This window comes from Ochotona princeps, chromosome 24 (assembly GCF_030435755.1).
Source record: "Ochotona princeps isolate mOchPri1 chromosome 24, mOchPri1.hap1, whole genome shotgun sequence".
In the NCBI taxonomy this organism is placed as follows: domain Eukaryota; kingdom Metazoa; phylum Chordata; class Mammalia; order Lagomorpha; family Ochotonidae; genus Ochotona; species Ochotona princeps.
The window spans coordinates 23,470,024-23,482,453 of record NC_080855.1 but is presented as its reverse complement, the minus strand read 5'-3'; the positions used below and the strand labels follow the sequence as shown (position 1 = coordinate 23,482,453).

At 57.6% G+C, this 12,430-nt stretch overlaps 1 protein-coding gene across 3 annotated transcripts in view; it reads left to right on the top strand.

Moving 5' to 3' along the window:
- Window positions 1–12,147, top strand: part of NSMCE1 (NSE1 homolog, SMC5-SMC6 complex component) — a 34,096-nt gene extending 21,949 nt beyond the window's left edge. For all 3 annotated transcript variants that reach the window (XM_004586833.3, XM_058680758.1, XM_058680759.1), the window contains 6 exons: window positions 7,657–7,778; window positions 8,476–8,553; window positions 9,534–9,680; window positions 10,715–10,831; window positions 11,510–11,630; window positions 12,026–12,147. In XM_004586833.3, the coding sequence (XP_004586890.1) occupies window positions 7,657–7,778; window positions 8,476–8,553; window positions 9,534–9,680; window positions 10,715–10,831; window positions 11,510–11,630; window positions 12,026–12,105 (665 nt within the window). In that variant the 3' untranslated portion in view covers window positions 12,106–12,147. The remainder of the gene's footprint in view (window positions 1–7,656; window positions 7,779–8,475; window positions 8,554–9,533; window positions 9,681–10,714; window positions 10,832–11,509; window positions 11,631–12,025) is intronic.
- The last annotated feature ends 283 nt before the right edge of the window (window positions 12,148–12,430 follow it).

The following is a 12,430-nucleotide window of genomic DNA, read 5'->3' as shown; positions in this document are numbered from 1 at the left end:
GGAAAGAGAGAGAGATCTTCTATCTGTTGATTCCCTCCCCAGATGGCTACATTGGCCAGACTGAAACCAATAGCCAGGACCTTCTTCTGGGTCTGTGAGAGTGGCAAGAGCTCAAATATTTGAGCTTTCTTCCCACTGATTTTCCCAGGCCCTCCACAGGGAGCCGGATTGGACAAGGAGCAGGTGGGACATAAATGCCGGCCCTGTGATGTCCCCTTTTCATTGGCACAGATTCAAATCTGAGTTCTTCCAGAGACGTGGGAAAATTGTTCTTTGCTGAGCGTCATCCCAGGCCCTTGGGGAGCCCATGTTATGGTGAGGGAGGGAGTGCCAGGACAATGAGGGTGGCCACTCATAGGCAGAGGTGCCATAATTTGGGGTATGGTACCATGTGCTGAGTAGCAAAGCAACGTGTCCCGTGGGGCAGAGCATCCTGGGGCTGTAGTCTCTGTAAGACTTTTCTTTGGGGGGTCCCACTTGTGGGGGTGGTGAGGAAGAGCCTTCGGGTCTTGGGGAGAAGCTTCTGCAGTGGAAGGAAACAGGTGAAGGGGCTGAGGCGGGAAGAGCGAGCAGGAAGGCCAGGGGAGGAAGGGACATGCGACAGAAGACAGCTCAGGTCAGGTCCCAAGGGATGTGGGTGTAAGGGATGTGGGATGTCTGGGTTAGGGCTTGATGCAGGCCTTGGGTAGGGACCCCGGGAGCCAGGGGAGGCTGTCCCATGCCCAGGCCCAAGATGACCGGGATCCAAGAAGGGGCTGAAGAGAACTGGGGATAAGTGGCCTGCTCAAAAGCAGCAAGCTCATGTCACCTCACTGCAGGGACCGCACGGCTAAAGCCTGACCTGTGCTGGGGACAGGCCCGGAATGGAGGCCTGCCCAGAGCAGGGAACCAAGAGGCCTCCATGAGGACCAATGGGGGTTGTGTATTTGGGACCTGCCCTGGCAAGGAAGTCGACCTCCCTCATTGGTGTTTTGGCAGCAACTCAGACATGCAGAGGAGTGTGACACCTCCGGGGGGGACCCCTTTGCCTTTCTCTGGTCAGTCGGTCCTGGGCTGGAAGCAGGGACCAGAATTAGAGAGGCTGTCCAGGACTGATGAAGTTCTGGCCCTCGGGAGACAGTGACCACAGCGGTCCCTCTGGCTACCTGGGCAGGTGCCTGGGCCTGTTCCTGGTTGTGGACACGGAGGTCTGACCTGCAGGGGGAGCTCGGGGGTTGTTTGTGGTGGTGTGGGTCAATTGTGTTTTGACATGGGATCTGGCCATTGTGTGCATGTTGTCTCTCCCGGGATGGGTGCCACCCAGGCCTGCGCTGGGAGTTGTCCCCAGTCCAGCCTGTGAGCGACAGGAGCTGCTCAGTTGGTGGCCTGGGGCTGCAGGCTTCCTGCACACAGCAGGACCTTGAATGCCGAGGGATATCAGTGGCATCCAGCCTACCTAGGCCTGCTTTGTTTGCCCCGTAGTGCTTCCCATGTTGACAACAACAGACTACTACCGGGTTATGAAAACCTGGTGGAACACTTGCTGGGCACAGAGGCACCCAGATTTTGGATTGGAATGTGGGTTTGCCACACAGCTGAGCTTCTGCTCCATAGGCATTGGCTTAGTGACTTGGGACAAGCTTTGCTCCAAGGCCATCTGAGGGGGAGGTGGAGAACAGGGCTGCTGTGGTCTTAGCTGGGCTGGGCAGCTTGGAGGCTTCCCCTCTGCCCTCCTGCAGAGCCCTTTGTCTGAGGCTGCTGGGGAGGATGGGGGCCGGCATCTCAGAAGCTGTCTAGAAGGGGCCTTGGTTTCAAAAGGCATCATGAAGATGAATTCTTGCATGTTAGGAGCGTCTGTGTCAGGGGTTCTGCTGCTGGAAAGGCTCTGTGTTTTCTGGAATGATTTGCGGGATTGAGTGTGATGAAGCAGGGTTACCCTGCTGTGGTCCTGGGGGAGGAGTCCCTGTAGATCATGGCCAGGCAGGTGCCTGGCCCTGTTCCTGTGCACGCAGCCGAGGCGCAAGAACACTGTGTCAAGTCCAGGGAGATGCTTGAGAGACGCCAGGGATAGTTTCTGTGGGTCACAGATCAGAACAGCAGCTTTCAAACAACCTGTTAGGAGATCCTGTCCCCGCTGTGTCCCCCGTGCCCGGAGCTAATATGTGGCGTAGGACACACATCTTTCTGCTCGTGATTAAGTTATGTATGTGAGAGACAGAGAGCTCCCCTCTGCTGGTTCACTCTGCAAAGGCTCGCAGGGCCAACCTGGGCTGAAGCTGAGAACCTGGAACTCAGTCCTGTTCTGCCACATGGGTTGCTGGGACACAACTAGCTAGGCACCACCTGCTGCCCCACACTGTCCGTACCAGCAGGTAGCTGGCATTGGGTGTGCAGCTAGCGCTTGAACCCAGATACTCCGATAATGGGGATGTGAGTGACAGCAGCCTGACAGCTATTAGATCAAGTCCTGTCCTCTTGAGGTCAAATTATGTGGTTGTTGAGCCCTGGAATATTTATTATTATTATTATTATTACTATTCTTTTATTGTGGAAAAGGTCCAGAGAACAGAGCACGAAAGACAGCGTGTCCAGGGACCAGTCCAGCTCATCCCCCCCAACCTGTATTATCGTGTCTGGTTGTTCTCAGACATCCCTCCCTGTTCAAGGTTTTTGTGTCATTGCCTGAACTGCTGGCCAGACATCTGGCTTCTGGGCTGGGATCTGCTACTTTCTGGGCCTGCGAACAGAAGCCATGCCTCTTCCCTCCTTGCTCTGAGTGTTGGCTGAGAGGGTGGGGGCTGGTTGTGAGCTGATGTACCCACATGGGGGATTACTCTGCTGCTACTGCGACCCCATAGTGGCCAGCTCTCCCCCGACCTTCCCTTCTTCTTGGCACCATTCACCAGCTGTGCCTTGAAAGTGTCACAACTCTCATTTCTGCACCTGCTGTTGCCAAGGTCACCAGCATTCTTTCCCCCAGACAGCCGGCCAGTGGACTGTGAGGCCGTGGCCTGAGTGTGATCCCCCTCCCCAGTCTCTTGGCCCAGGGCCTCCTCCCCCAGGACCCATGTCTGCTGCCGGCCTTGGCCTGGCCTAGACTTGGAGCAGCACTCAGTGGACTCAGCCACTGTGCTGTCACAGAAGAAGGACTTCACTTGGTTCACAAGTGGTTTGGTCCCTGAGGGCTTTGCTTTTTTTTCCTTCCCCTGTATTTTCTGGTCCCTATAAATAACGGTTTTGATTTGGGTGCCTAGATTAGCACAAAACTATAGTGGGTCAAAGGTTAGAGCAGCAGCCTTCCCAACAGTGGCTGTCCAAGTGTGTACTAAGGCCCAGGTCCCAGCAGTCCCAGGGGAACAGGGATGGCTCCAAAGTGGAATCGGAAAGGGATTTTAGAAGAAGAGGAGAAAGAGCGCTGTGTATAGCCAGCAAGCCTGGGCTCTCCGCAGGGATCGGCCACCCCTTCCCGTGCGGAGGAGATAAGGACACAGGTCCCTCCAGCTGGCAAGTGCCCAGGATCTCAGCTGCTTTGCTCCCCTCTGCCTCACGCCCTCTTAAGGAAGGGGTTTGTCCCCTATGCATCTTTGCTTTATCCTCAGCTCCTCCTGTGGCAGAGGATGCTGAGCCCATGGGGCTGCAACCCTGCCATCCGGGCTGGACCTGGGGACAGGTGATAGGCAGACAGCTACCCAGCTGTCTGCCCTGGAGCTCCGCCTTCCTGGACCACTTCATCCTCCTTTCTTTTTGACCACATCCCTCCTGATTCGGGGGTCACAGGGCCAGGCAGGTATAGCAGGACATGGGACTCTGATAGGTCCTCTTTTTGGGGGTTTCTCTAGAGACCATGTGGCTTAGAGCCCAGAGCCTGGGATCTGGAGTAAGACAGGCCTTGGTTCCCTGTGTGGACACTCTGAGCTCATTGTCTAGCTGTCTCCTAGGCTCTTGTTTACAAAGATGACAGTAACTCAGCTTCCCGGGTCTTGACGACAGTGACTTGAACAAGGTGCACCCTGATGCCTGGCATAGAGCGTGCATTCCAGCCACAAGTTTGCAGGCCTGTTGCTTTCGGCCTAAAGAGGGTGATTTTACCCCAGCTCACAAGGGATGCAAATGTACGCTGCTGCCAAGTAGCCAGCTAAGCCACACGGGTTCAACCTGCTTGGCAGACATGGCACTGTGCAGGTGCCAGCTAAGCTACACGGGTTCAACCTGCTTGGTTCAGACATGGCACTGTGCAAGAGCCAGTACATGGATACCTGCCAGCCCCCTGCGAGAGCTGGATGGCATCCTGGGCTCCTGGCTGTGGCCTGGCCCAGCCATGGCTTTTATGAGCATTGGGGGGTTAGCCAGCAGTTGCAAGACTTTACATGCTGGTCTCTCTGCTTTTCTGGTGTATAGGCTTCAAAGATGTAAATGGGGAGTCTGGTCCAGGGTCCAGAGAGAGCTGCTGGTCTGGGACACCAAGGTGCTTCTGCTGTGGCCGGCAAGCAGCGAGCATTCAGGGTTGGCATGTGGGTGCTAGCTCTGTAAGTCTACCCCAGGTGGGCTCAGGAAGGAGCTTGGTGCCATGTGGGTAACAGGACCCATGCCAGCCAGTTGGACCCTCTCGCCCACGGCCACAGAACCAGCGGCCTGGGCAAAGAGGGGGCAGCTGTGGAGGGAAGGTTGCTGGGACTTGTCCAGCCAGAAGCAGCCACGGGGTCAGCCGGGGAGCTGCAGGTGCTGCGGGAGACAGTATGCGAGGGGAGGGTGAGCATTGAGAGGACGCGCACCCCGAGCAGGTAGATGCATGGTTCGCACAGGGAGTGCAGTGGGAGGAAGTGGTTGAGGTTTTCGTTGTCTTTCTCTCGTAAATGCAAATACAGTGAAAACATTCATATTTTTGAAAAATGAAGCCGGTCAACAAGCCCCGGGGTGGAGTGGGGAGGGCCGCCGGCCAGCTCCTCGCAGAGTCGGGGTGCTGGGAAAGTCCAGTGGATCCGGAGGCTTCTAATCTGCCCACAGGTGCCTTTTCTGAATGACACCCACGAATAGCTCGTGGGTGGAAAATGTGAGGTATCGTGCAGGCGTCCCTGGGATTTGCCGCTGCGTCATCTGGGGTGGACAGGGATGGCTTCTGCCCACAGGAGAGCAGCAGGCAGACAGATGGTTCTTGAAAGCCCTGTGGTTTTTGCCCCCAACTCTTCTAGGCTTGAGGACTTGGTGTTAGGGTAGAAGGAATCTGGCACAGTTGAGGACAGAGGCTTGTCTAGAATGGTCAGGCCCATGCCCCTGGAGAGAGAGAGAGGTATACTTCATGTGGGAAACAAGAAGGCATGAGAACGCTTGGCTTTGGGCACAGAGGAAAGTGTTTCATGGAGGAGCAGGCCGTGGGCAGCCCATGGGCAGCAGCAGAGTGGGCATGGGCCAGGCCTCTTCAGAACGAGGTGCGTGGAGGCACGCAGGCAGGAAGGGGTGTCGTCATTCCCAGCGTGTTTTCCAGGAGCTGCACCAGCTGTCATGTCAGCCTGCCCTGTCATACTTCCTGCACATTTTGTCACGTCCGTGAAACACTCATTGTTGTATACATTTTATTTAAGTGGCTTTCTAAAAAAAAAAGTGTACAGCTTTGTTTCCCAAGGAAGATGAGACTGTTGTTATAAACCACGTGTTAGTAGTTTAAGAAGTATTTGGTAGGCCAGTGACAGGAAGTAAGGAGAAGAGAAGGACTTGGCTATGCAGGGGGAGGCCTTCCATGCATTGGGTCACACCCCTCAAGTCCCCCAGCAGCCAGGGCTGGCTCTTCCGGAACTCCATTCTGGTCTCTGCACATGGGTGGCAGGGACCCAAGGACTTGAACTATCTTCTGCTGTTTTCGCAGGCGTGTTAGGGAGCTGGGTCAGACGCGAAGTAAGCAGGACTCGAAGCAGGCACCTTGCTAAGGGAGTGCTGACGTTGCAGGTGGCAGCTGAAGCCTCTGTACCAGCACCAGCCCCTGCCCGTTAGCATCCTGGTCCTGAGTACGAGCTTTGCCTGAGTCCCGAGGGGTCTGCCCCTTTGGTGGGTCCAGTGGGCCTGGGCCGTGATCACCCATCCACTTCCTGAGACCATGCCCTTCCCTGCCACCGGCTCGTCTCTCGTGTTTAGACTGTTCACATCTCCTTTCCAAGAGAAGTCAAAAGTCCCCTTCCAGGGACCTCATGTGACCCGGTCCCCTCCTAGCCACGGCCTTAGTCATCAGTTGGAGGCAGAACTGTCCTGGCCGGTTGTTTGAGCTTTTTTTGTTTGTTTTTTAAAGACTTAGTTTCACTGGAAAGGCAGATTTATAAAGAAGAAGAGAAACAGAGCTCATCCATCCGTTGGTTCACTGCCCATAGGCCACAGTGGTTGAAGTTGAGCCAATCCGGAGCCAGGAACTTCCTTTGGGTCTCCCACATGGGTACAGGGTCCCAAGGCTTTGAGCCTCGCACTGAGCCCCTGCAGTGTTGTTTTGTTTGGTTGCCATTTTTAACATCACTGACATGTTGTGTGTTCTTTCTGAAATGGTGAGTTGCTTTAAGATTAATTTATTTTTATTGGAAAGGCAGATTTACAGAGGAGAGAAAGATCTTCTGTTCGTTGGTTCAATTCCCAAATGGCCACAACAGCCAGAGCTGAGCCAATCCAAAACCAGGAGCCAGGAGCTTCTTCTGGGTCTCCCACACAGGTGCAGGGTCCCAAGGCTTTGGGCCATCCTCAACTGCTTTCCCAGGCCTCAAAGAGGAAGCTGGATGGGAAGAGGAGCAGCCGGGACTTGAACTGGCACCCATGTGGGATCCCAGCACGTGCAAGGCAAGGATTTAGCCACTAGGCTATTGGTGCTGGGATCTTGAGGTTCTTTTTCTAGAGTGATTTTCTAAAGTGCAGATATTTGAAATCTGTTTTAATAAGACAATACATTTTCTAATTCTTAAAAAAGATTTATTTATTTAGGACAGGCAGAGATAGAAGGAGGGAACTCTTTCAATTGTGAGTTCAGCCCCAGATGGCTGCAGCAGTGGGGCTGGGGCTGGGGCCAGGAACTCTACCTGGGTCTCTCACCTGGGTGCAGGGCCCAAGCACTCGGACCAGCCTCCGCTGCCTTCCCAGGCGTGTTGGCAGGGAGCTGGATCGGAAGCAGCACAATTGGGACTCAAACATAGCTCCAGTAAGGGGATGCCAGTGTTGCAGGCGGTGGCTTAGCGTGGCTGTGCCTCAGCACCAGTTGCACCCAGGTTTAAGATCTCACCCAGGGCAGGCGTCCGTGCCTGAGTGCCTGGGCAGCTGCCGGAATAGGGCCAGACGTGCAAGCATTCAGTAGGTGTCAGGAAGCAATCCCCACATGTGAGGACAGGCAGGGACACCAGGGACAGTGGGGGAGTGAGGCTCCACCTGGCCTGTGGTGGCACTCAGGACAGGCTTGCGTGGGCTTGGGGGCTGGGCCTGGAGAGCGCCCACTAGCGAGTGGTGGTGGACAGCTGGGCACTAGGCACGAGCCCCTCCCAGGCCTCCCTGCCTCCGCCTGCCCGACTTCCAGTGCTCTGCAGAGAAGCTGCCCGCCGTTGGCATTCCCCCAGGAAGCGGGGCCTGCCCCGGTCCTGCCCAGGCTGCACTCTGCCCAGGTGCAGGAGGGATGTGAGAACGCCCCCATTTCCTCTGTGTGTGTCCTGTTGCTCCCAGGCAACGCTCCTGTGGACAAGCTGGAGGACTTTATCTACACCATCAACAGTGCCTTGCAGTCTCTCTACATGGAGATCAAGAAAGGAGTCACGGAAGACGACGGCCGACCCATTTATGCACTGGTGCGTGCCCGGCGGCGCCCTCTCGTGGCTCCTGTGGGAAATTGCAGCCGGGAAGCTCCTGGGCCTGTGGCCCCTGTCTGCTGGGTGTCCCCACCTGGGCTCAGGTCTGTCCTAGGCTCTGGGTGAGCAGCACTGGAGCTGGCCCTTGACCTCAGTACCTTCATCACTGCCCCCAGGGAGGCTGAACTCTGGTTTGAATCTGATGTTTGGCCGTTCTCTCCTAGAACTCGGCCCAGACCTGAGCAAAAGGGGTTTGCTTTGTAAAGCACAGGAGCTGTGGGACAAAGTGTGTGGGAGGCCTGAGGTTTGAGACCCCCTCAGGGCCTCCTGGTGGCCTCACATTCACCCCGGCAGGTGATAGCAAGGCAGGGGGTGTAGGGAGAGCTGGCTGCCCCTCTGCTTGGCCAGTGATGGCCTAGGGCTGCTCCCAGCCGGGCCATAGTCACCCAGCTCCATTCCGTAGACAGTCACCTGCAGTCTCATGACCACAGATCCTGACCCAAGTAGAGTGTCTTCCCACTCGGCTCCTCCCACCTCTCATGCCCGAGGCTCCTGTCTGTATAGACTGGGCGCCAGGGCTGTGTGAGCCCCGGATGAACACCTGTGACATCAGGCTGCTGCAGTGGCACACCTGTGGCCTGCGGGAGCTCACCCACCGACAGGGCTCCTGGTGACCGTTCTGCTCACTGCCTTCCAGGTAAACCTTGCCACCACGCCCATTTCCAAAATGGCCACGGATTTTGCCGAGAACGAACTGGACCTATTCAGAAAGGCGGTGAGTAGGGGACCCCTACTGCTCCTCAGCTGGGGTTTAATGGGAAGCTCCTGTGTCCACCATTGGAAATGCAACAGCAGGGCCTGACATGATAGCTCACCTGGCTGTCCTCCTCCAAGTGCTGACATCCCATATGGGCACCAGTTTGTGTCCTGGCTGCTCTACTTCCCACCCTGCTCCCTGCTTATGGTCTGGGAAAGCAGCAGAGGATGGCCCAAAGGTGTCAGATCCTACACTTGCATGGGAGACCCAGGAGAAGCTCTTGGCTCCTGGCTTCAGATCAGCTCAGATCTGGCCATTGCAGCCATTTGGGAAGTGAACCAAAGGATGGAAGATCTTTTTCTTCTCTTCATAAATCTGATCTGCCTTTCCAATAAAAAATAAATGAATCTTTAAAAAACAAGAAGGAAGAAATGCAATGGCAGGGCCAGCCCTGTGGTACAGGTTAAGCTGCCCTGCAGTGCCGGCATCCCATGTGAGCACGGAGTGGAGTCTCTGCTGTTCGTCCTCCTTCCCGGCTCCCTCTACTGTGATGGGCACCTGGCTGTGAGCAAGCAGCCCCGCTGCCCTGCACTGCGGGGCACATACGTGTACAGCACCTGTCACACGGCCTCATGACCCTCGTGCCTTCTTCACTCCTGGCCTGCCCCATTTGCCTTCCACCCTATGGGAGAGGAGCGCTGCCTTCTTCTCTGGGTCCTTTCTCAGCCCTGTCCTCCAGAGAGGAGGGGTGGAGGGCGAGAGAGGCGAGAGAGGCGAGGCGGCCTGCCTGGGCTGCGGGCACTGCAGTTTCCTGACCTGGGAGGGAGTGACCCTTACACTGTGTAGTGTGTGCAGGGCTCAGGGCATAAGAGGTTCACTGTTGGCCAGAGGACCACGCCAGTGGCCCTTTAGGGCTGTGATGGCTGTGGCTGTGGCCATGTCCCTGCCAGGACCAGGTGCCCGCCGACATGAGCAGTGGTCCCTTCTGTTTTCTTTAGCTGGAGCTGATCACCGACTCGGAAACGGGCTTTGCGTCCTCCACCAACATCCTGAACCTGGTCGATCAGCTGAAAGGCAAGAAGATGAAGAAGAAGGAGGCCGAGCAGGTGCTGCAGAAGTTCGTGCAGAGCAAATGGCTGATCGAGGTACCGGGTCCCTGGCTTTCCCTGGTGGGCTCCCTGGTCAGAACCAGTGGGTGTTTCCCCCCAAACCGCCGTCACAGCCAGCACGTGTTTGCTGCGGCAGGCCCTCTAGGCTCTCCTGCTTGCTTCCAGGCGCCCAGGAGGAGTTGTTCTCCAGACCCCTGGATTCATACAAGCGCCTGGTCCATAGGGGGTTAACAGCAGGGTGTGTTCACCTGCCCGTGTGTCACTAGAGGGAAGTGCTGCCATCTGCCGCCTGGATGCTTTCCCTTTGACCGCTGGGCCCTGGGCTCTGGGATGGACAGGCTGGATGGCCCCTCCTACCAATGGCAGCAGAGCAAGGCTGTCTGTTGGGGTACCCTCCCTCCCCTCACCAGCTGTTACCATTGCTTCCAGAAAATCCAGGCCTAAGCTCAGCCAGGGCCCTGCCCCCACGAGGGCCTGACCATGCAGGGCGTGCCCATGTGTTGCCAGCCTACCTTGGTGCCCAGACCTGGGGCCTGAGGCTGCTGCTGGGCCACAGGCTTTTCCACTTCCCCTCAGAGAGAGAGAACAAGAGATGCTGAGAGCTGAGGGGGAGTTGCTGAGGGATCTATTGGCCTTCTGGCAAGGCCTGAGCCCACCTGTGCCCGCTGGACCTATCCTGTGTGCCCTGGGCAGCCTGCTCCTCCTGCTTGTTATGCTGCCAGGGAAGGGGTCAGGTGGGGACAGAAGTAGCTCAGTACTTGATGGCGACAATGTAAACCAGTTTGTGCAGTTCCCTGCCATGACCCCCTGGCTTTCCTGGGGTTTGTAGGCCCCATTAGGGTCTCTGTGAAGCCAGTGGCTGAAGTGGCCTCCAGGGTCCCCACAGAAGTGCCAACTGCCTTTTAGGAGTGGGGCGCTAGGCAGGAGTTGCTTGCCCTCCACCCCTGTGGGGGGAGCCTGCCTCCCTGTGCTGTCCCCACTGTTGCCTGGACCCGTGTGTCCTCCAGGGCGCGGGCTGGGGGGTGGGCAGGGCCTGGCTGAGGCTGGCATCTCGCGGTGTGCCACTGCAGAAGGAGGGGGAGTTCACGCTGCATGGCCGGGCTATCCTGGAGATGGAGCAGTACATCCGGGAGACATTTCCAGATTCCGTGAAGAGCTGCAACATCTGCCACAGCCTCCTCATCCAGGTGAGGCCGTCGCCTCCCCTTCCTCCTCCTCCTCCTCCCCTTCCTCCTCCTCCTCCTCCCCTTCCTCCTCCTCCCCTTCCTCCTCCTCCTCCTCCCCTTCCTCCTCCTCCCCTTCCTCCTCCTCCCCTTCCTCCTCCTCCCCTTCCTCCTCCTCCCCTTCCTCCTCCTCCCCTTCCTCCTCCTCCCCTTCCTCCTCCTCCCCTTCCTCCTCCTCCCCTTCCTCCTCCTCCCCTTCCTCCTCCTCCCCTTCCTCCTCCTCCCCTTCCTCCTCCTCCCCTTCCTCCTCCTCCCCTTCCTCCTCCTCCCCTTCCTCCTCCTCCCCTTCCTCCTCCTCCCCTTCCTCCTCCTCCCCTTCCTCCTCCTCCCCTTCCTCCTCCTCCCCTTCCTCCTCCTCCCCTTCTTCCTCCTCCTCCTCCCGTACCTCCTCCTCCTCCCTCCCTCTCGTTCCTCCCTCCCCCCATCCTTCCCACTTCCCCCCTCATCATTCCCCTCCTCCCCCACCTTGTCCTCCCCCTCCCCCTCCTCCTCCTCCTCCTCCTCCTCCTTCTCCACCTCCTTCAATTCCTCCCTCCTGTGCATCCCCTCCTCTTCCCTCGGTCACTCCGGGGTCCTGGCAGCAGTGCCTCTGTGTCAGCTGTTGGGGATGAGCCCCATGGTCACTGGCCTGTCCTGTTTCAGGGTCAAAGCTGCGAAACTTGTGGCATCCGGCTACACTTGCCGTGTGTGGCCAAGTACTTCCAGTCGAACCCTGAGCCACGCTGCCCCAACTGTAACGATTACTGGCCCCACGAGATTCCAGGTATGTGGGCCCCAATGTGCTTGGGGGAGGGGCTGGGCTAGCAGGGGGGACTGGAGACCCTGTGGTCCTGCTGCTGAGTGTGAAGAAGCCTGGGGAGACATGCACACACAGGCCTGCGTGGTGGCCTGAATCCCATGTCTGCAGCAGCTGCTGCAGCAGGGAGAAGCTGAGTGGCCCCATTCCAGAAGGCTCTAGAAGGTTCTAGAACCCAGCAGAGACCCGAGAACCAGAAGCAGCCGGTCTCACCAAGACTGTCCTTTCCTCAACCTGTTCCTCCGTGAAGGGGGGCTGAAGCTGGCCAAGACAGAGCCCTCGGCACAGGAAACAGCGGTGGGGCCAGTGGCCGTGCAGCCGGTCCTGTGCTCACTGGGTCTCCCCGCCTTCTCTGCACACAGAAGTCTTCGACCCTGAGAAGGAGCGTGAGAGCAGCATCTCCAGGCCAGCCAAGAGGCCGCTGAGGTCCAGACAGCACTAGCAGCGGCCTCGCCGCCCACAGGCCCTGGCCGGTGCCTCACGCACATCCCTCCCCTTGTTCTCTGTCCGCTCTCGGTGGGTTTGGAGTAAAATTGTCGAAGGAGCTACCACTGCCTCGGACTGTGGTCTCGAGTTGGGGGGACAGGAGTTCTGGTCCTGGTCCTTCCTGTCCTGGAGATGCTGTTAATGAAGTGCTGGTGTGGCCCCAGCAGCTGCTGTGGGCATGGCTGCTCCTGACCACGGCGCACAGGGCAGAGCCACTCCTGCCAGCGGCCCACTGCCCCCCTCCCACCAGTGGTGGTGGTGGAAGAGTGGGCATGGCCTGC